At 41.8% G+C, this 24146-nt stretch overlaps 2 protein-coding genes and 1 long non-coding RNA gene across 3 annotated transcripts in view; 2 read left to right on the top strand and 1 right to left on the bottom strand.

The window, feature by feature from the left end:
- The window catches only part of ROR1 (receptor tyrosine kinase like orphan receptor 1), a 463207-nt gene extending 456240 nt beyond the window's left edge, over positions 1–6967 (top strand). The window contains exon 9 of the mRNA XM_006049061.4: positions 2886–6967. Within this exon, the coding sequence (XP_006049123.1) occupies positions 2886–4313 (1428 nt within the window). The 3' untranslated portion in view covers positions 4314–6967. The remainder of the gene's footprint in view (positions 1–2885) is intronic.
- Positions 6968–9769: 2802 nt separating this feature from the next.
- Positions 9770–24146, top strand: part of UBE2U (ubiquitin conjugating enzyme E2 U) — an 84728-nt gene continuing 70351 nt past the window's right edge. The window contains exon 1 of the mRNA XM_044944896.2: positions 9770–10975. Coding sequence (XP_044800831.2) covers positions 10922–10975 — 54 coding nt within the window. The 5' untranslated portion in view covers positions 9770–10921. The remainder of the gene's footprint in view (positions 10976–24146) is intronic.
- Positions 15968–23995, bottom strand: LOC112585652. Its single transcript, XR_003110153.3, has 3 exons — positions 23833–23995; positions 21653–21728; positions 15968–16340 (listed from the first exon to the last, which is right to left on the bottom strand). It is a non-coding gene; the product is annotated as an uncharacterized LOC112585652 (long non-coding RNA).

Genomic DNA, 24146 nt, shown 5'->3' with positions numbered 1-24146 from the left:
CCATCTGAACCACCAGGAAAGCCCAACAATAATAGAATGGATAGCCTATCCCTTCTCCAGGGGATCTTCCCGACCCAGGAATCGAACCAGGGTCTCTTGCATGCCGGCAGATTCTTTACCAACTGAGCTACCAGGGAAGCCCTATTTAAGGCTGTAAATGGATCTAAATCATTTGCATGACTCAACTTTTTGGATTACTTCCCTAATATGGATAATAAAATTGATTTAAAGACCACTTATTAGGTGGAAATTACTTTTGTACATTGTTGGATTTAATCCCTACTGTAATTATGGAGGCTAGATATTATATTATCTTATAGATATGGAAATAGAGTTTTAGAGAAGTTAAGTCACCCAAGTTCAGTCACGTATAATATAGGACTTATCCCACAGGATTGTTGTAGTCATGTTAGTTGCTCAGTTGTGTCCAACTCTTTGCAACTCCATGGACCATAGACCACCAGGCTCCTCTGTCCATGGGATACTCCAGGCAAGAATATTGGAGTGGGTAGCCATTCCCTTCTCCAGGGGATCTTCCCCAGCCAGGGAAGGAACCCTGCACATCTCCTGCATGACAGGTGGATTCTTTTCCATCTGAGCCACCAGGATATTTGTCAAGTGCTCAGAACAGTGTCTAGCGCATAGTAAATGCTATATAAATATTAACTGTCATTAATGAAAAGCAGCAGATCCAAAGTGCAAATTCAGATTCATGTTGATATGAGTCCAAAGGTCCCATGGTTTGAATTATCCCACACTGCCTATGGGTTTGCTTCAGTGGGGGAGTCCTAAATCCTCATTGAGCGTGTGCATCCTAGGTCGCTTCAGACATGTCTGACTCTTTGTGATCATCAGGCTCCTCTGTCCATGGGGTTCTCCAGTCAAGAATACTGGAGTGGGTTGCTCTGCCCTCCTGCAGGGGATCTTCCCAACCCAAGGACTGAACCTGCATCCGTGTCTCCTGCGCTGGCAGGAAGGTTTTTACTACCAGCACCACCTGGGAAGCTTAATCAGTTTATATTCCTTGGGCTTAGTTCCTCATCCCAGTTTCCCTCAGAAGTACTTTATTACCCCACTGTTACCTTTCTCTAATACCAAAAGCATGGGGATCCTGTTTAGATCAAAAGTAATACCTTCCGTGCCATTCAAGGGACTTTTCCATAAATTGGATTCATTTAAATCATTAAGAAAAGTTCTGAGGGAAACCCTCAGTTCTGTTTTGTTCAATTATGTGGGTATCTTGCTGCAAGTTTATTTACACTTATCATTAGGTTAATGGGCATTTTGCCCTGGAAAATATCAGCCTAGAACGGAGCTAATCATCATGAATTCTAGATTAGCAGAGTTTGAATTGGAGAAATTTTATACTTAATTTTCCAAACTGTTAAACTGTGCACAGAGCTCTGAATTCCATATGTATTTGCAGAATTGTCAACTTCAATTGGGATACTCTCAGCAGTATTTTTCTAAAAAATAAGGATTAAAGTCCATTTAAAGGGATTATTTTAAAAAACCAGTTTATGTACAAATACATTGCTTTTAAACTTTTCCCATAACAAATTAGGTTAAACTTCAGGATAGATTGGAGGTGAGTTTCAAAAATAGTAAAAACACATGACATAATAGACATTTACTTTCAAGATTAAATGTCACAACTTAATACTTATTTTCATTGTGTGTTAGTTGCTTTCTCCTGTTTTAAGGTCAATCAGTAAATAATTAACTTGCAAAGCTGTAGAGATAATCAGTTGGTTTGAAGGCAATGGCTCCCTTCAAAACATTGAAATCTGATTGAAAGGACAAATATAAAATGGACAAATGTTGTTTTTTCTTTCATTAAAAGAATAGCAACAGCGAGATAATAATTTAAAAGTTAAACAGCCTTTACCATGTGCCAGACATCATGCAAATTTGCAAAAACCCTACAAGATAAGTACAATGATTATCATCCCATTTTATAGATGAGAGAATTGAAGCACAGAGTGGTGCAATATTGTACCCAGGGTCACACAGCTGGTGAGTAGAGAGGGCAGAATTTCAACTTGAACTATAAGTCTGCAGAGGTCATGCAAGTAACCAGTTACCTCACTGCATCCTGCACGTAGCAACATTCGGACTGTAAAGCTAGAGGGATTGTAGAAGAGGCAAAGACCAGAGTGGTCGGGGGAATTCAGAGCAAGGATTCGAAAAGTAGAGAGGAGCCCCTTCCAAACCTCCCCATCTCTACTATGGGCACCTCAGAACAGCCTTTTATTTTGGTTTCTCTGGCTTTTAGCTCACTATACACCTTAAAAATAGGACAGCATTGGAAGAACAACAGTGTAAGGCAAGAACACGCATGGTGTTTGCATGTGGATGATAAGGAAACCTATTCAGCTAAATGATGCCATCATGGAGAGGGGTAGCAAGGGTAAGAGCAAATCACAGATACTCTGAAGTGCCAGGCTAAGGATGAAGGCTGTATCCTCTGCAGCACTGCTTCTCATACTCCAGTGTTCACCAAAATCACCTGGGGTCTTGTTAAATGCACATCCTAATTCTGTAGGTCTAAGGTGGGCCCAAGAATCTGCATTTATCATGAGTTTCAAGTAGTGCTGATATTGTTCTTCCCAAGACCACCCTTTGAGTAGGAAGATTCTAGGCAATAGCAATAAAGCACTGTAGGAGCAGGGGGTGTGGATGGAGGGATAGGTGAGTGATGGACAGAAATTTGCCTATGGCTAAGTTGCAGTCAACAATTTTAAAGACTTCTAGATGTACAACGTTGTATTTAATTTGATATGTAGGATCTTTCTCGACATAACCCATCCCTCCTTTCAGATGCCAGCATATCTTGCCTTAGGAAATGCTTTAAACAACATTTTTTTCTTTTCTTTTCCATACAGAGCAAGGCTAAAGAGCTGCCTCTTTCCGCTGTACGTTTTATGGAAGAATTGGGTGAATGTGCTTTTGGAAAGATCTATAAGGGCCATCTCTATCTCCCAGGCATGGACCATGCTCAGTTAGTTGCTATAAAGACCTTGAAAGACTATAACAACCCCCAGCAATGGACAGAATTTCAACAGGAAGCCTCCCTGATGGCTGAACTACACCATCCCAATATTGTCTGCCTTCTAGGGGCTGTCACTCAGGAACAACCTGTGTGTATGCTTTTTGAGTACATGAATCAGGGAGATCTCCATGAGTTCCTCATCATGCGGTCCCCACATTCGGATGTTGGCTGCAGCAGTGATGAAGATGGGACTGTAAAATCCAGCCTGGATCACGGAGATTTTCTACACATTGCAATTCAGATTGCAGCTGGCATGGAATACCTGTCTAGTCACTTCTTTGTTCATAAGGATCTTGCAGCTCGCAATATTTTAATTGGAGAGCAACTTCACGTGAAGATTTCAGACCTTGGGCTTTCCAGAGAAATATATTCTGCTGATTACTACAGGGTGCAGAGTAAGTCTTTGCTGCCCATTCGCTGGATGCCCCCTGAAGCCATCATGTATGGCAAATTCTCTTCTGATTCAGATATCTGGTCTTTTGGAGTTGTCTTATGGGAGATTTTCAGTTTTGGACTCCAGCCATATTATGGATTTAGTAATCAGGAAGTGATCGAAATGGTGAGAAAACGACAGCTGTTGCCATGCTCTGAAGACTGCCCACCCAGGATGTACAGCCTCATGACAGAGTGTTGGAATGAGATTCCTTCCAGGAGACCAAGATTTAAAGATATTCATGTCCGACTTCGGTCCTGGGAGGGACTCTCAAGTCATACCAGCTCTACTACTCCTTCCGGCGGAAATGCCACCACTCAGACAACCTCCCTTAGTGCCAGCCCAGTGAGTAATCTCAGTAATCCCAGATATCCCAATTATATGTTCCCGAGCCAGGGTATTACACCACAGGGCCAGATTGCTGGTTTCATCAGCCCACCAATACCTCAGAACCAGCGATTCATCCCCATCAATGGATACCCAATACCTCCTGGATATGCTGCATTTCCAGCTGCCCACTATCAGCCAACAGGCCCTCCCAGAGTGATTCAGCACTGCCCACCTCCCAAGAGTCGGTCCCCCAGCAGTGCCAGTGGGTCAACTAGTACTGGTCACGTGACCAGCTTGCCTTCATCAGGATCCAATCAGGAAGCAAATATTCCCTTACTACCACACATGTCGATTCCAAATCATCCCAGTGGGATGGGTATCACCGTTTTTGGCAACAAATCTCAAAAACCCTACAAAATAGACTCAAAGCAACCGTCTTTGCTAGGAGACTCCAACATTCATGGACACACCGAATCTATGATTTCTGCAGAACTGTAAAATGTGCGACTTTTGTAAATGTGGTATACAGGAGAAACTAGAAAGTCGTAGAAAAGATTTATATTCAAATATTTTTATTAAAGTACGGTTCTCATTTAGCAGACACTGCAACAAGTATCTTCTGTGAAGTTTAACTGTGTCTTACCAACCAGGGCAGACACCAGCCAGAAAAGAAACTTTGTGGGATCAACACTCCATCAGGGTGTACGCCCTGGCGTTGGGACTGGGACATCTGGTTTCAAGTACTGAACACTGTAAGCCAGTGAAGAGGAAAAGGACCTTATGATTAAGTATCAAACCAAAAAGGAAAGTCAAATGGTGCTTTATGTATTCACCTTTGGTCACCATGACTGTTCTCTCTCCAAAATGTATATACCGTAGAATTTGTCTACCTGCTGTCTTTTCTTCAGGACAGATGTTCAGGAATTACATTGATTCAATTTAGATTCTGTGCATGTTTGTGTGGAAGTGATGTTCAGAATCAATGAGGAAACTTTAGGCCAAACTTAAAATCCCAAATGGAAATGAGCCATAAGACAAGTGTAAGTTTCTAAGACAAGTGTAAGTTTCTAAGACAAGTGTTAAGTTTCCGAAGCCTTCTATACAGTGGGGCTTCTTGGAGGGTGAGTACGCTTCTCTGTGAATCTCCTCTGTTGATCAGGAAGGCCTTTTCCACAGTGTGTTTACACCAGCCCTTGAAATAACTAGGGCATCAGATCGTAAGAAGGCTACATGTGGATGCTGAAGTTGATTGTGGGTTGATAGTTCTCTGTGTTGCATTAGAAATGAGGCACCAAAGGCAGCATAGCCAGAAAAGTGGCCTCTTGGCCTAGATCAGCATCCGTGGGAAGGGAACAGGGTTCCCGTGGGGACAGCCTCACAGAAGCTTCCCTGGACCAATAACATTGAAGAATAGAGGTGTGGCTACAGACCAGACCATCTGTGCTTGCCTCCTCCTGCATATGAGTTGTCCAAGGTATGGGAGTGCACACCATCAGTGGACTCTGGGGCAGGAGGAACTCTTTGTTATCAATATCTAGTTAATTTAAAGTTTCTCACACTTTATTTTCTTATCTGGAAATGTTCACAGATTTTATTCCAGCACCAACAGTTATATGACAATTTATCCATAGAGTTAGTTGGAATCCAAAGACTATAAATTCTATTTGCAAAATATTACATATCTTTGAAAACCAAGTACTGAGTTCTCAGCAAACATTTACCATGAACTGAATTTTTTAAGCTGGTAAGTAGAAGCAAAATGATCATTTTTGCCTTAGTTAGAAGAAGGTATCAAATGTGCATCTCATGCCTTACCTGCTAGACATCTTTTGCCAAACTTAGAGTTCTTATGGGTTTCAAGTTTTGTATAAAAAGGAATATTATGATTGATGTTTCTCTTGTTAAACAAACAAACAAAAAACTCCTTTATTCTAAGAACAATGTCTCAAAGTCTCTCTTTTTTTTTTTTTAATTTTACAGCTGAAGAGACTTGCAAAGAGACTTACAGGATATAAAATAATTCCTGGCAATAATATTTGATAAAGAGAATGTAGGATAATTAGAAGCACATTGACATTTCAATTTTGTAAAACAACAAATTCAGTTTAGATGAGAAATCAAAGAAATATGTTTACAAAAATGTGTGGCAATTTTCCCAAACAATGAATCTTCAGACAACAAATATGGACCTATAGGTATTGTGAACATAAAAAATTGGCTATATTCAGATTTATTTGGAAATAAATTAATACAATTTTACGGCATAAATAAGCTGACTCAGCAGTTACATTTTTTAACTTTAGGTAAAGGCGAATATTTGTATCCTTTTGTTGCTATGCAACTGTTTAATGATGAAGATTCAACCACAGTTTTGTATATCATATGACAATCAATTGTTTTCCAAGAATATTTATTATTTTAAGGAAACACAATTTCAGTGAATCCGAGTTTTTCTAGGAGTCCCTTAAAGGGAAATTAGCATTCCATGAGCCAGTAAAATATCTACTCTGGAAAAACATTACTATGGGTAAAAAATAAATTCAAGTTAGTTTTTTATAAAGAACTATAACATTTATTTTAAACATTTTATAATTACTGAAGTCATTAAGGTGAACAAACTAAATTTCAAAACCACTTGTAATAATGTATTTTATAAAGCACTGTGATACTGCATAACACAGTCCCTTTTGTATTAAAATAGTATTTTTTCATAGACTGAAAAATATCTTTTGCTTTGTGGACAACATTTTGTAAGATGACTTTATTTTCAGATCTTTTCCCTTTTTTTGCACAAAACTATGTTTATGGTTTGTATCACAGAAATGAAATATATCTCTGCATTTTTATATCTGGTCTGTTTCCTTGTTTCCTTTGTTTTTAACTCGATATAGATTTTTTTTTTTCCGAATATATAATGGCACTACTCAGATATCTTGCCCTATCTTTCCTTATTTTCACTGCATGCATTTAATCACTGTATTACTTAATGTTTGATTTGTTATTATGGGCATTTCAAATAGACAAGCATGAAATTGTAATGACAAGAAGCCTATTTTATATTGAGGATATATGCATTTGTATTTCACACACCAGAGATATTAAACACTGATTATTTTATGCTGCTGTTTATTAAAAATGTTTACCATAAACTATTTCCTGAATATTGCTATCATGGAGGTATTTGGGAATTTTAATATTATTTCTCCTAATGTTTGACATTTCATAGAAAGAGGAATCATAATTTCTATTTACTGCTATTTCATTGAAATGCTTTTTTTTTCAAGTAAGCTGTTATAATAGACTTGAACATTCTTCTGCTAGTGACCACAAGTGGAAGGAAGAATTCCAGTGATTTTTATGACCATATATCACCCACCTATAGATGGCAAGATTTAAATTTTTAAAATCAAAATAATATATTGAGTAATTACTTGACAATTAAATGGATTGTCAAAATTGGGTTTTAAAGTTGAATCTTTTTCTGCCTTGATGTTTCCGTATGAACTGAGACATCAAAACTCATCTTAGAACTCTGAAAAAGCTGTGTACATCTTATTGTGTTCAACTTAGATTCCAACCATATTGATAAAATAAAAGAAATGTGGCCATTTCATTGTCACAGCTTATCTTTATGACCTTATTTGCCCAAAAGAACTCCCCATCTGGCGATTAATACACACTGTCAAAGAAAATGAGTATCATTATGAAAGTTCAAAGAACTTGTCCATTTCTGCTATTTAATACAGAAGGGGATACAATAAAACCTTCAGGGCCTTATCCATATGTTTTAGGTATAGCTCTTGTCACCACCTCAGCGATCAAACTCAATAAAGCAATCACTTCACATGGCAGTGAGATCTGTGTCAGATTGGGTTTTTCCCTCTCAGTTGAATTCCTCAGTCTGCCCTTCACTCCCATTTCCTTCTTATGTCTCCAGGCTCTTCCCCTCCCACCATTCCCAATTCCTTCAACTCTGGGATGGGGGGACTTACCCTTAAATCTCTAATTATCAACATCTGCAGGCTCACAGCACTACCTCAGATAATGCCTCCTACAAACCTCTCAATACTAATTAAAGATGAGCTCTGTTATCTACACAAAGATGGTTACCTAACACAAAGGTTCTCAAAGTGTCCTTAGACCAGCAGATTTGGAACTTGTTAGAAATGCACATTGACAGGCCCCACTTCAAAGTAATGAATCAGAAATTCTGGGGCATGTTCCACAAAACTGTGCTTTAACAAGCCCTTCTATTGTCTAAAGATTGAGAATTAGAGAACCAGCCTAGAAGTCTAGAGGTGGAAGGTGCGAGGATGCTCATTACATCCTCAGTAATGTGCATATAAACATTTAATAGCATTTCAAACACTTTAGTCCCCTTAAAGGTAGTCAAGTTTTGCTTCAGCAAAAATTCAAGAGAGAAAACCAAATGTTGTATATTAATGCCTACATGTGGGAATCTAGAAAAATCGTATAGATGAACTTATTATTTGCAAAGCAAAGGGAGAAAAGAGGGATGGGAAAAACTGGGAGATTGGCATTGATATATATATACACTATGTATAAAATAGATAACTAATGAGAACCTACTGTAGAGCACAGGGAACTCTACTCAATGTTCTGTGCTGACCTAAATGGGAAGGAAATCCCCAAAAGAACAGATATATGTATACATGTAACGGATTCACTTTGATATACAGCAGAAACTAACACATTGTAAAGCAACTATACTCTAATTTTTAAAAAGGCATCAACATAAAATTCAAAGCTAAAAATGTTTGGATTAAGCATTTGACAATTGATTATATTTTTCTGTAGTTGTTCACTTGAATGGAGAAGTAACAGTACCTAGATTTTTCCAAAAATATACTCCTTGTCTAGTTCACTCAAGCCCACAATGTTGGATGGTGACTGAAAGCTTTTTCTTTCATATGAACAGGCTCAAAAGAGTTGGTTTCTTAATGTACCCTTTTTTGGCTCCTTGTACTGATGATTAACTCAACTAAAGTAACTGTCCTTTGTTTTGCAACTTGAGGTCAAGGTTAGGCTGGTCTTTCTTGCAAGGATGGAAGGCCCAGCTTCAAGTAAGCATCAAGCAAAAGCAACTACAGAGGCTCCCTGCCACCCCTGAGCTTCCAATGACAACCTGACCCAGTTGGCTGGATGCAGTCATCTGAGCCTGGTTATGCTGTGTTCCTTTGCCATCTACAGTCTATCAGTCCCCACTGGCTGGCCTATGGACTTTTCTGTGTCACTGTGCTCCCCACTGCCTTTAGAGCCCAAGAACTCTGGGGGAGGACTGAAAAGAGGGGCCAAGGGAGGTTCAAGAGGTGACTTTCAGACTCTTCTTAATTTATACAGCATCTTTTTCAACCAATAGTTCAAACACCAAAGCAGAAATGCTATATAAGAGGAGCAGAAGGAGCAAAGGAGCACACAGATAAGAGGAAAATTTTGCAGTCAAAAGATGACTGCACCCAAAATTTGTTACCATAAATGTCAAGAGTATTAGGACCCTGTTAATGCAGAGGAAGAAAAGCCTTACAAACCATCAAAGCACCCAAGATCAATGTAATCCTCTGGGAAATTAGACTGGGAAGGTTTAAAAACATAGAGACATACAAGAAGGTCATTTGACACATTTATGACTAGTTGAATCTTAGGCACCATGAATTGCTTATTCACACAAGGACTGTGACATTCACTAACCAGGCCTGACATCATGCCAATCCTTACCCAAGTGACCAGGTTATTTGCTATTCTTATCCAAGAATGGTTCAATTAGGAGAAAGGCCCCTCGTTAAGAATGGATAGGGCATTGTGTACTTACAGGCCTTCCCAGGTGGTGCTAGTGGTAAAGAACCCACCTGCCAATGCAGGAGACATAAGAGATGTGGGTTCGATCCCAGGCTCAGGAAGATCCCCTGGAGGAGGAAATGGCAACCCACTCCAGTATTCATGCCTGGAGAACCCCATGGACAGAGCAGCCTGGCAGACTACAGTCCATGGGGTCACAAAGAGTTGACAAGACTGAAGTGACTTAGTATGCATGCATATTATGTACTTATACTTTTTAGAAGGTCAATATTTTAAGAGGTCAACATGCTGAAATAAGGATAATTGAGGGGATATTAAATTTGAAGCAAAGTGGTTCTAAACAATCTTCATGGACCTGTGTTATTAAATGTAAATTCAAATACACACGTGAAACACCAGAACTGACAGCACAAAGCCATAGATTAATGCTCAAGCTCTCCCTGGCCCTAGAGACACTTGTATCAGAAATAAGTGGAGATCAGGCTCCATTTGATGACAAGTCCTCCTAAGCCACTATAGTCCTTGGGTATTAGGATGGGGTCCATTCTAACACAATTACCTGAAAGGTTTCTTTTGGGTCACTGTCCATTAAAATCACTTGAAAGGAGCCGAAACTGAAACTCCCTGTAGGGAAAGAGCAAATTAGCCAGGGTGGCAATGGGCAGGCTCTCTCACCCCACGTTTTGCAAATACATCATTATGTAACAGCTGAGATGACTTATAGCACTGTGCATGCGTGTCGTGATGTACCCACTTGGCCACGTGCCTCTTTTGTTCTGTAAACTGTATATAAGCCCCACCTGAGAAACCCCTTTTGCCGCTCCACCGCCATTAGAGAATAAATATATCTGGCGTTCTGAGGGCTCCTGGAGTTTTCTCCCAGCTTCCCCACTCATGCCTTGCCCACCCTGGGTTCAGCAAGCCAGTGTGAGAAGCGAGACAATTGGTGTCGTCGGCAGGATACCCAGTAGGTAGGGGAGCCTGAGGCTTCAATGGAAGGAGGAGGCCAGGGGGCCACCACACAGCATGTGTTAGCCGGTGGCCACGGTCATCCGGGCATGGGTCCCAGTGGAAGACTGGGAGGTGGTGGATGGGTCACCGGATAGTATTAAAAAGGCATTCCAGGTGCTGAGTTCCCGTTTGCCAAACAAAGCGGCGTGTACTGCTGCCGGCACTGTGGTGTGGGTTTCCTTGATTACCTTGAAGGCTAATATGGATCGTGCTCTCCATCATGCTGCACAAGTGCACGAGTTTCAGAGACAAAGGAAGAGCTAGAGCAGCGTCTGCACATGCTGAAGCAAGAGATGCCTGGCCTTGAGGAACCCAGCGCCTTGAACTATGAGGTAATGAGGGTCAGTGACAATGAACATCATGAGACCATGGGTCCTCGCTTGTTAGCAGGCCCATTGTACAGCAGAAAGTGGAACATGAGCAGTCCATGGCCCCCAGGGACATCCTCAAGGGGCCCCCAAAGTGACTAAGTTCATGATATATCAACCGTATACTCAGGCGGAGTTGGTCGAGTTGGGTAAGCAATTTTAGCAAAAGCAAGGGGAACCAATGGCAGCATGGCTTTTGAGACTCTGGGACACGGGGTGGAGGGTATCATTTGTTCGGGGACAACATAGCATGGTTGACATCTTTAACCCCTCACCCCTCGTTAAGACAAAGTTTGCAGAACACTAGGCAACTCATTCAGGGGGTCCTTAACCAAACACACACCTGGATGGAATGGATTAATGCCACCATCTGCACCCTTTGGGTGAACGTGGGAGAGCTCCCGGATGCTGTGAGTAAATGGTATACCTATGCCGCATTGACCCAAGTTGTGAGAGAACTGGGTGTGAAACAATCAATGTTTAACCCAAATACCTGAGACCCAGATGACAAGCATTTTACTGGCGGCATGAAAGATGCCATTTTGAACAATGCCTCATCCACCACTTTTGGATCCTTGACTGCCACTCTTGCACCCGATTGGGGCACCCCATCTATAACCTCAATGGTGGCTAGCTTGGGAGAAATAGAGGGGCAGTGGCAGGGCAAAGGTGTTAGGAGTGTGAAGACCCTGAAGGGAGGCCAAGCTGGGAAAGACTCTATCCAGATGGCATGAATGCAAATGTGGCCCAATTTTCTGGCAGCAGGAATTGCCAGAAATAAAATTGATAAATAGCCCAATGCTCTGCTCCTAGAGCTATGGAGGCAATTGAGACAGGAGCAGCGGTTAGTCAAGTGTGAGAAGTGTCCACAGCAAGAGCTACGGGCAGTTCAGTTAGATTTTATGGCACCCAAGGATGTTCCTTCAGATACCCTTTTCCAGCTTTGAATAGAGCTCAGGCCAAGATGCCTGCCCAAAGAGCCCAAGCAGAGACTGGAGGTCCCATGTAGAACTTGCAGTTCACTGATCACTGGCTAATGTACAGAGTAATGGCCCTGGTTGACACCAGTGCTGAATGCAGCCTTGTTTATGGCAAAGCGGAGCAGTTTCCCAGTCCTAGGGCACACATTGTTGGCTATGGTGGCCGAATGGTTAAGATTTAGTCTGTGTCCTGTGATGTAGATTTAGAACAGGGTACTGTAAAGGTTGTGTCCTGTGATGTATGATGTAGAGTTAGGCTGTGTCCTGTGATGTAGGGTTAGAACAGTGTACTATGTGCTGTGGTCATGGCAAAGGGAAAAGAGCAAGGGGCAGAACTGAAACACAATCACTCAGAAAACTTGCGCTCAGACATGCTGTATATTATGTGCCCATCTCACATCCTCTTGGTCAACACCAACTCTGAGCCCAAACCTGATCAGAGGACATGGATGATGAATCCTGACCTACTGAGAGTCACAACTAGCCACATCATCACAGTCAGGGGCAGGGATGGAGAATCTTCTTCCAGGGAAGTGGGCGAATCCTAGTTAGGAACACCAATAGCAGCCCAGCCCGTGGAAGCCCTGAGGGCACAGAGTCAGTATAGCAAACCCAGGGCACTAGTCTCCTGTGTTTGCAGCTAATCACTAATTGGTGCTCTTCCCAGCTGAGCTCAGAGTTAGCCTTAGGTTTGACATACTGCCCTAAATAACCTACTCATCAGCCAAAGATAGCACCAGGAATGAAACATTAGCAAGCTGCACAATAGAGTAATAGCTGCCAAACCCTGTCATTATGACAATTGTCTGGGGAGATTCTAAAAATCCTAAATTCTCAAGACCACCCCCGAATGTGCCATAAAAGTGACCTTACAATCTATAAATTCATTCCTCAGACATAGAATCCAACCCTGTATGTCCACCCACCCCCGCTTCATGGACCCTGGATGAAGAGAAGGGAGCAGACACATGTACGTTTCAACTACTCCCACATATGAGCCGAAAGACCTTGAATAAGTAAGGCACTCTCTACTTCCTTATCCACAAAATGGTGTAACTGTAGCATAGAGGTTAAGATTAAAGGTTCTGATGTCAGACTGCCTGGGCTTAAACCTCCCCTTCACCCTTTGGTAATCATATGAGTTTACACAAGTTACTGAACTGCCGTTTCTTCACTCGAGAAAGTATTCACTTCACAGAATTGAAGGTGAGGAACATGAGTTGCAGAGAAGAGCGCCTGACACAAGAGTTCTCAAAAACATAGTCTATGGCTTCCCTGGTGACTCAGATGGTAAAGAATCCATCTGCAATGCAGCAGACCCTCGTTTGATTCCTGGGTCAGGAAGATCCTCTGGAGAAGGGATAGGCTACCCACTCCAGTATTCTTGGGCTTCCCTGGTGGCTCTGATGGTAAAGAATCAGCTGTGGGAGACCTGGGTTTGATCCCTGGTTTGGAAAAATCCGCTGGAGGTGGGCATGGCAACCCAATCCAGTATTTTTGCCTGAAGAATCCCCATGGACAGAGGAATCTGGCAGGCTATAGTCCACAGGGTCACAAGGGGTCGGACACAACTGAGCGGCTAAGCACACACAGCATACAATTTTATATTTTTTCTCTAATATCTGTCTTTGAGTTGATATAAGCATTTAATGAGAACATATACACATACATGAGAAGTATCTGGCACGTAGGAGGTGCTCAGAAAGTGATAACGTTGCTGTCACTCTCCAATGTGTGTTAAACAATTTTCATAAAGGAATACATTATTTTCTAATGTGGCAAAATATTTAGAGCACAAATATCCTACTTAATTATTCATGCATATGCCATAATGTAGAACACTCTGTTCTGTGCCAATGAAGTGGGGGTAGGTTTAACCTGTCAATAAGTTTCATCATCTCCCTTCAAACCACCCCTAATAAAACACACACTAAGTAAAAACAGCTTCAGGACACATCCCTAAGCCATCCCTAAACCATATGTCACCCCTTACACCCCCTCCAAGCCAATTGCCACCTCAAAGGTCCTCCCATGTTGAAATTCTGGAACTCCCCTGGGGGCAACTGAGAGACTATGGGAAGGTATATGAAATGCTTCATCCCTCTTTGTAGATACATATGTGAAAGAAACCTAGAATAATTATATCCTTTAACCAGTACCCTCCCCTTACACACACACACACACACACACACACACACACAATAGTCATTCATAGTCATACTTAGATATTATAAACTGCATTATCTCTCAGTGATTGGTGTTCCCATGTTGGGAACAAAGGAGACAAAATTTTCTTAAAACACTTCAGTGCAAGTAAAGTACCCAGGCAGACACTGCATTCCTTCATCATCATTGTTGTTGTTCAGTTACTAAATTGTGTCTGGCTTTTTGCAATCCCATGGATTGTACCCACCAGGCTCCTCTGTCCATGGGATTTCCCAGGCAAGAAGACTGGAATGGGTTGCCATTTTGTTCCCCAGAGGATCTTCCAAACCCAGGGGTCAAACCGGCATCTCCTGTGTCTCCTGCACTGGCAGGCAGATTCTTTACTGGTAAACCACCAGGGACGCCCCATCATAGGCAACCCTAAAATCCTCTCCTGATGTGATTCTGGGGATTATGCTGTTAATGCAAGTTCCTGCATCCGACTACACACACAGAGACCAAAGTGAAACATATGTGTTTGGAGCAGAGAAAGGTTTATTGTAAGGTCATGAAAAGAGACAAACTGGCTCATGCCCTGAGAAGCCTCAAGCTCCCCAAAGGGTTTCAGCAAAGCATTTTTAAAGGGCAGGTGGGGGGTGGGGGGGGTCGCAGGATAGTGATCAGTGTGTGCAGAGTTCTCTGATTGGCTGATGGTGAGGCAACAGGGTGGGGTCATGGGGGTTAACTTTATCAGACTTGAGGCTCCAGGAGGCCTGGGGCTATGAGCTTATAGGCATCAAGTAGTTTCTCCTTTGGGGTGGGGGTGGGGTGTTCACATCTGCAAAACAACTCAGGAAATTTGCATCAAATACTATCATCTAGGTACTTCTGAGAGGAGCTAAAACAGAGGATATTGGAGAAGGAAATGGCAACCCACTCCAGTATTCTTGTCTGGAGAATCCCATGGACAGAGGAGGTTGGCAGGCTACAGTCCATGGATTCACAAAGAGTCAGACACAACGTAGTGTCTAAACTACCACCAAAACAGAGGATATGGAGGGAGGCCTGTCCAGGAAAGGCTCTTTAAGGTCGTGGTCGGTTAAAATGTTTCGGAACTTTGATTACAAGGTTTGGGCACCAGCCTGCATGAAAAACAAACTGACACCAATCTTTAAACACCAACCTCCAAAAAAGAACAGTGTATACAACTCCCCTGGTGGCTCAGACGGTAAAGCGTCTACCTGCAATGCAGGAGACCCAGGTTCAATTCCTGGGTAGGGAAGATCCCCTGGAGAAAGAAATGGCAATGCACTCCAGTATTCTTGCCTGGAAAATCCCATGAATGGAGGAGCCTGATAGGCCCCAGCCCATGGGGTTGCAAAGAGTCAGACACGATTTAGCGGCTTCACTTTCTTTTCATACAACTCCCACCCTGCAAAAGTTCTTGATGCCCAAGCTAGGATGACCAATGGTGCCAGCTTACCAGCGATTATGACAGTTTTAGCTCTTTGAAAGTCCTTTTCTCCAGGAATTCCCCCAGACCCAGGCAAAGCTGGACCTTGAGTCACCCAGGCCAAAGCAGAGAAGATGACATAAGGGTCAGCATATATTGATTCTGAGTCCCCTTCTGTTAGGTAGACACAGATATAGAGATCAATAGATCCCTGCATCTCAGGTCCTTGACAAGGAGAGACCTAATTATTTTACAGTTAACAGAACTCTGAAATTTGGGAGTGCCTGCAACTTCAACTTTACGAAGGAAAACCAAGCATTTCTTTGAGCCTAGGCTTTTATAAGCTAAAATAAAAATATTTAAATGAGAAATTTCAGGAATTCAAGTCACTGAGCTATGCTGCCTACCTCTTTCTTCCTGTTTGATCTTTGAAGATTAGCATTCAGTATTTTTCATGACATTTATATTGAGGAAGGAATATAAGATTATTAAAAGCAGAGAAACTCAATATTGGGAACGCACATCAAAAGGTCTTCAAGACAAAGAAGGGATCATATGATTTGAAACCAGAGTTACTAGAAGCATGTGTGCTGCACTTCATTTTCTAGTTAACAGCGTAACGTACGTCAAAATATGATTTAAAACACTTCTCACAGCTGAGCTGACATTTGGCGATCCTCAGCCTTCTTTTGCTCTTGAGGATGGGGGTTCAAATCCAAATGAGGTTAACACTTTGTACTGGTACATATTCCTGGTGGATGAGGAAAACAGTCTTTTAGTTTAAGTAAAATGAAAACATCTGTTCCACTCCTTAGGGAAAGAATTGTTTTTTAAAAGGGAGGGAAGGAATTCTTCGTTGTTAAAGCTGGAGATGGCCTCAGTAACTCTGCAAATGTTTAATAAAATAGACTCTCAGTTGCCTTGGTCACCTAGGATTATGAAAACTTGTGCATGAGGCATGGTTCACTTCATTTTTCAGGGTGCCATACCCATGTTATCCCCTAACACTGTCTAAAGCCATATGTTAATGTCTATCAGTTGGTTTTTTTCACACTAAATCAGATAAACTTAGTTCAATAAGTGACTGATCTTTTGCCATATAACTCATTTTGGTCAATAGCGATGCATGTTGGGTAATAAGCTGTACAAGTTAGCTGTTGCTCCAAAACAAAGACTACAGACTTAATGTATGTTCAGTTGCTCAGTCGTGTCCAACTCTTTGCAGCCCCATGGACTGTAGCCTGCCAGGCTCCTCTGTCCATGGAATTTTCCAGGCAAGAATACTTGAGTGGGTTGCCTTTTCCAATTCCAGAGGATCTTCTTGACCCAGCGATTAAATCCATGTCTTATGCATCTCATGCACTGGCAGGTGAGTTCTTTACCACTAGTGCCTCCTGGGAAGCCCACAGACTCAATATCTTAAAACAATCCTCATTTATTAGCCCATAGCCCTTTTGGTCAAATCTGGGTACAGCATGACTAAATTGTCTGCTCAGGGTCTAATGAGTATTGATTGTGTTCTGATTTGAAGTTCAGGTCCTCTTCTAAGCTTGTGTGTTTTTCCCACAATTGAGTTGCTTATGGTTGTAGGACTGAGGCCCTGATTCTCTTACTAGCTGTCAGGTAGCAGCCACTCTCAGGTCCTAGAAGCTGCCCACATTTCTGGCCATATGTCACCTTCCATTTTCAAAAGAGTCAGCTGAGGATCTCTCTCACATGGAGTCCCTCTCAGGCTTTCAATGACTTTAGGAAGAGCCCAGTCCCATTTGAGGGTTCACCAAATTAGGTCAGGCTCTCCGAGGATAATCTGCCTTTCTTAAAGTCAACTATGCATCAAAAGTCGACTTAACCACAGAAGAAAAACGCATCATATTCACAGTCCTGAGGATTATGCAGGGGGTGGAGATATGGCAGTTATCTTAGAATTCTGCCTACCATAAGAAATGCAGTGCAACATTTCTTTTTTCAATTCTTTGTACTATAGTGTATGGTTTCTTATGCTTTTTACATCACAGGAGGCTATTATTAATGAATTCCATTGTCCCTGTTCTAACAAAAGTCTATATGCACAGATTTATACACATAGATACACAAACATACTGTCCACAATTTCAGCCACCCTACCCACACCCCAAGAAGTTGATCTACATAAAAACTCTGTAGATGGAGGCAGAATAAGCTAGAGTGATGAAGGGGATTCCTTGAAGTATTTTAAGCAAAGAATTACATAATGACATGTTAGCTTAAATTACTGTTAAGTTTTATAAAAGGCAGGTCTGGAGACAAAGAATGCAGTATAAAGACGTTCTGTGCTTTGGCAACCGATGGCAAGGCTGTGAGCTCAGGAACTGGTGATATGTTTGAGAAGCTAGAAAAGCAGCTGGTTTTAGTAAGTGATTGAATTAGAGTCATGAAGAGGAAGTGGAGTCAGAGCAAACTTCAAGTTTCCAGCTAGAGAAACTGGGTAAAACAAATGGAACAAAAGGCTGGTTGAGAGAATGGAAAGTATCGAATTTATTTTTGGACATTTTGAGTTTGAAATGTCTTTGGGACAGCTTGGTGAGAACTAGGCAGCTGGGGACACTAGTCTCATGTCCCAAGGAGAGGGTAAGGTTAGCAATAGATTTGAGGTGTGAGAATATATGGGGGCTTCCCGGAGGTTCAATGGTAAAGAATCCTTCTGCAATGCAGGAGACTTGGGTTTGATCACTGGGTCGTAAGATCCCATGGAGGAAGGCATGCAACTCACTCCAGTATTCTTGCCTGGAGAATCCCCATGGACAGAGGAGTCTGGAAGGCGACAGTCCATAGGGTCTCAAAGAATGACACAACTGAAGCAACTTAGCACATGAGAATATACTAAATTTGATTCTCACAAGACTAAAGTACCATATAAATATCAATTTCTAAAAATTCAAAACAGAGAATGCTTTAATTTTATCTTCTACTTTACCATAATTTCTCCTAGTGGGCAAAATATTGTCCACTGGAGAAGGGAATGGCAAACCACTTCAGTATTCTTGCCTTGAGAACTTTCATGAACAGTATGAAAAGGTGAAAAGATAGGACACTGAAAGATGAACTCCCCAGGTCAGTAGGTGCCTAATATGCTACTGAATATCAGTGGAGAAATCACTCCAGAAAGAATGAAGAGACACAGCCAAAGCAAAAACACCACCCAGTTGTGGATGTGACTGGTGACAGAAGTAAAGTCCAATGTTGTAAAGAGCAATATTGCATAGGAACCTAGAATGTTAGGTCCATGAATCAAGGCAGATTGGAAGTGGTCACACAGGAGATGGTAAGAGTGAACATCAACATTTTAGGAATCAGCGAACTAAAATAGACTGGAATGGGTGAATTTAACACAGAGGATCATTATATCTACTACTGTGAGCAAGAATCCCTTAGAAGAAATGGAGTAGCCATCATAGTCAGCAAAAGAGTCTGAAATGCAGTACTTGGATGCAATCTCAAAAATGACAATGATCTCTGTTGGTTTCCAAGGCAAACCATTCAATATTGCAGTAATCCAAGTCTATGCCCCGACCAGTAACCCTGAAGAAGCTTAAGTTGAACAGTGCTATGAAGACCTACAAGACCTTCTAGAACTAACACCCCAAATAGTTGTCCTTTTCATGACAGGGGACTGGAATGCAAAGTAGAAGTCAAGAAATACCTGGAGTAACAGGCAAATTTAGCCTTGGAGTACAGAATGAAGCAGGGCAAAAGCTAATAGAGTTTTGCTAAGAGAATGCACTGGTCATAGCAATTACCCTCTTTCAACAACACCAGAGAAGACTCTACACATGGACATCACCGGATGGTCAATACTGAAATCAGATTGACTACATTCTTTGCAGCCAAAGATGGAGAAGCTCTATACAATCAGCAAAAATAAGACCAGGAGGTGACAGGGCTCAGATCATGAACTCCTTATTGCCAAATTCAGACTTAAATCGAATAAAGTAGGAAAAACCATTATACCATTCATGTATGACCTAAATCAAATCCCTTGTGATTCTACAGTGGAAGTGAGAAATAGATTCAAGGGATTAGATCTGATAGACAGAGTGCCTGAAGAACTATGGGCGGAGTTTCATGACATTGTATATGAGGCAGTGATCAAGACCATTCCCAAGAAAAAGAAATGCAAAAATGAAAAATGGTTGTCTGAGGATGCCTTATAAATAGCTATGAAAAGACGAGAAGTGAAAGGCAAAGGAGAAAAGGAAAGATATACCCATTTGAGTGCAGAGTTCCAAAAAATAGCAAGGGGAGATAAGAAAGCCTTCCTCAGTGATCAGTGCAAAGAAACAGAGGAAAACAATAGAATGGGAAAGACTAGAGATCACTTCAAGAAAATTAGAGATACCAAGGGAACATTTCATGCAAATATGGGCTCAATAAAGGACAGAAATGGTATGGACCTAACAGAAGCAGAAGATATTAAGAAGAGGTAGCAAGAATACACAGAAGAACTATACAAAAAGGATCTTCATGAACCAAATAATCACAATGGTGTGATCACTCACCTAGAGCCAGACATCTTGGAATGAGAAGTCAAGTGGGTCTTACGAAGCATCACTTTGAACAAAACTAGTGGAGGTGATGGAATTCCAGTTGAGCTATTTCAAATCCTGAAAGATGATGCTGTGAAAGTGCTGCACTCAGTATGCCAGCTAATTTGGAAAACTCACTAGTGGCCACAGGACTGGAAAACGTCAGTTTTCATTCCAATCCCAAAGAAAAGCAATGCCAAAGAATACTCAAGCTACTGCACAATTGCACCCATCTCACACGCTAGCAAAGTAATTCTCAAAATTCTCCAAGCCAGGCTTCAACAGTTCATGAACCATGAACTTCCAGATGTTCAAGCTGGATGTTGAACATTGAATCTGGATATTCAATCCAGATGTTCAATCATTGATCATTGAAAAAGCAAGAGAGTTCCAGAAAAACATCTATTTCTGCTTTGTTGACTACACCAAAGCCTTTGTGTGGATTACAACAAACTGCAAAACTCTTCAAGAGATGAGAATACCAGACCACCTAACCTGCCTTCTGAGAAATCTGTATGCAGATCAAGAAGCAACAGTTAGAATTGGACACGGAACAACAGTCTGGTTCCAAATAGGAAAAGGAGTACCACAAGGTTGTGTATTGCCACCATGGTTATTTAACTTCTATGCAGAGTACATCATGAGAAATGCTGGACTGGATGAAACACAAGCTGAAATCAAGATTGCAGGGAGAAATATCAATAACCTCAGATGTGCAGATGACACCACCCTTATGGCAGAAAGTGAAGAAGAACTAAAGAGCCTCTTGATGAAAGTGAAAGAGAAGAGTGAAAAAGTTGGCTTAAAACTCAACATTCAGAAAACTAAGATCGAGGCATCTGGTCCCATCACTTCATGGCAAATAGATGGGGAAACAGTGACAGAGTTTATTTTGGGGGGCTCCAAAATCACTGCAGATGGTGACTGCACCCATGAAATTAAAGGACGCTTGCTCTTTGGAAGAAAAGTATGGCCAACCTAGACAGCATATTAAAAAGCAGAGACGTTACTTTGCCAACAAAGGTTCATCTAGTCAAAGCTATGGTTTTTAGTAGTCATGTATGGATGTGATCCACCTCGACGCACATGAGTTTGGGTGAACTCTGGGAGTTGGTGATGGACAGGGAGGCCTGGCGTGCTGCGATTCATGGGCTCACAAACAGTCAGACACAACTGAGCGACTGAACTGAACTGAACTGATGGATGTGAGAGTTGGACTGTAAAGAAAGCTGAGAGCTGAAGAACTGATGCTTTTGAACTGTGGCGTTGGAGAAGACTCTTGAGAGTCTTTTGGACAGCAAGGAGATCCAACCAGTCCATCCTAAAGGAAATCAGTCCTGAATATTCATTGGAAGGACTGATGCTGAAGCTGAAACTCCAATATTTTGGCCACTGGATACGAAGAACTGACTTATCTGAAAAGACCCTGATGCTGGGAAAGATTGACGGTGAGAGGAGAAGGGGACGATAGAGGATGAGATGGTTGGACGGCATCACTTACTCAATGGACGTGAGTCTGAGTAAACTCCAGGAGCTGGTGATGGACAGGGAGGCCTGGTGTGCTGCAGTCCATGGGGCTGCAAAGAGACAGACAGGACTGAGCCGCTGAACTGAACTGAATTTCTCCTAGAACAAAATTTTATGCAGAGAGTCTGCATTTACTATCACAGATTTCTCCTGTTAAAGCAGAATGAAAGACCATAGTATCATCAAAGAAACCTGGTTAAAATTCCCTAATTGGTTCCCACTCCTTTCTCATGGAAGCAGCTCTTTATTCGCTCCCATCATATGTTGCCAGTGTTCCATAAATGCAAGGGAAAAATCTGTCAGGCTTTGAAGGAGAGTCCCACCAAAATTCAATTTCAGGTGCTAGTTGATGTTTTCATAAGAAAAATTCCTTAATATTCAGTTTTATAAAACAAAATCAAATCATTCTATTGTATCAAATGTTAGTAAAGTGAAGATATTGTTGGAAATTTCTCAACTACCCTACCTGGACATGAAAATGATGATGGGAGTCTGCTAAGTGGTCTCCCCTACAATCCATTCTCCACAAAGAAGTTGGAGTAATTTTGTAAATGTAGAGAATAACACTCTCATCCCTAAAGCCATTCAATGATTTCCTGCTGCTGCTACTGCTAAGTCACTTCAGTCGTGTCCGACTCTGTGAGACCCCATAGACAGCAGCCCACGAGGCTCCCCCGTCCCTGGGATTCTCCAGGCAAGAACACTGGACTGGGTTGCCATTTCCTTCTCCCAATGATTCCCACTGCTATTCAAATAAAACCCAAACTTCCCTACACGTAGAGCTCCAACCTAATCACGTCTCCACCATATTCTCTCAGGCCCTGCCAGTTCCCATTTGAAGCCAAGCTTTTTCCTGACTGAGAACTATTGTCTTTTCCTCTTCCTGGAACTCTTTGCCCTCAACATTTCAAATAACGGGCTCCTTCTCGTCCAAACTATCATGTATCATCTCACTGCCCACTCCTGACAGAGGACTTCCCTGACCATTTCTAACCCTTAGCTACTTTTTATTATATTACTGTTTTATTGTCTATAGTATGTGTGATCTGAAATTATGATTTTTGCTTTGTAAACTTGTTTTTGTTTTGTATATTTATTTATTGAATACTGGTGCCAAAAAGGTAGTCACTTCATCTGAATTGTACAGCACATGAGAAGTGCAAAATAAGTATCTGTGAAATGAATGAACTAATTAAACTGATGTCCTGTTTTCCACAAAATTAGTAAACAGTAAGAAAAAGTACTCTGAGAAAAGATGCCAGCTTCTGTAGTTGACATGGGCAAATTAGCACCTTTAAGAGGCTCACAGTTGGCTGAAGAAAGCAATGGGCAATTGTGATACAGCCTGATAAATGCTATGCCTGCCTGCTAAAGTCTCTTCAGTCTTGTCCGACTCTGTGACCCTATGGACTGTAGCCCGCCAGACTCCTCTGTCCATGGGATTTTCCAGGCAAGAATACTCCAGTGGATTTCCGTGCCCTCCTCCAGGGCATCTTCCCAACACAACAATCAAACCCATGTCTCCTGCGGCCCCTGCATTACAAATGGATTTTTCTTTTTTAACCGTTGAAGCCACCGAGGAAGCCCAATAAACGCTAACAAGGAGGTAAATACATGGTCCTCTAGGATCACAAGAAAGGAGCCTAATCTTGTCTTGGGTGATTTCATAAGGACTCGTAGGCAAAGGTAAATCTGAATGATGAGTGAAGGAAAAATGGAGGGGTAGAAGGATGAAATGAACGTGTTAAGTATCTAGACAGAACGAACAGAAAGTGGCAAAAGTCAGCAAGAGATGAGAATTTTTGATGAGATGCAATGTCCTGTTGCAGAGCATTCTTCCAGAGTAACTGAAGGATTCGATGATATAATAATGTACTCGAACATATCATGACCGCTGAAGTGCCATATGAAAGTGAAAGTCGCAGAGTCGTGTCCAACTCTTTGTGACCCCATGGACTATACAGTCCATTGAATTCTCCAGGCCACAATACTGGAGTAGGTAGTCTCTCCCTTCTCCAGGGTATCTTCCCAACCCAAGGATCTAACCCAGGTCTTCCTAATTGCAGGCGGATTCTTTACCAGCTAAGCCACAAGGGAAGTGCCATATAAGTTATTATAAACAACCGCAGACCAGTACTGTCGGTCATATATTACCTGATAGTTTCTCATATTCAAAGAAAAAGAAAAGATGATTTCGGAGGACTTCTAGTGAAGTCCTCTCTGACTTAGACTTAGACGCCAGACCCTCTGACTTTTCCCCCTACGCCAACAAAATGGATGGACGTAGCAGTCGCACCGGGCGCGGAGATAGAGTGGGCAAGGAGGCCTTAACAACGCTTCTCATTGGCCTTTCAAACTGAACCTTTTGGACGATTGGCTGTGGAGGTTTCCAGAGGCCACCCCACATCGCTGATTGGATGAGGAGCGGCCAAGTGCCCACCTCCTCTACAGTTCCGTTTAGTCTTGTT

The sequence above is a fragment of the Bubalus bubalis genome, chromosome 6, assembly GCF_019923935.1.
Source record: "Bubalus bubalis isolate 160015118507 breed Murrah chromosome 6, NDDB_SH_1, whole genome shotgun sequence".
NCBI classification, from domain to species: Eukaryota; Metazoa; Chordata; class Mammalia; order Artiodactyla; family Bovidae; genus Bubalus; species Bubalus bubalis.
Note: the sequence above shows the minus strand (reverse complement) of the source record. Positions and strands in the feature narration are given on the sequence as shown.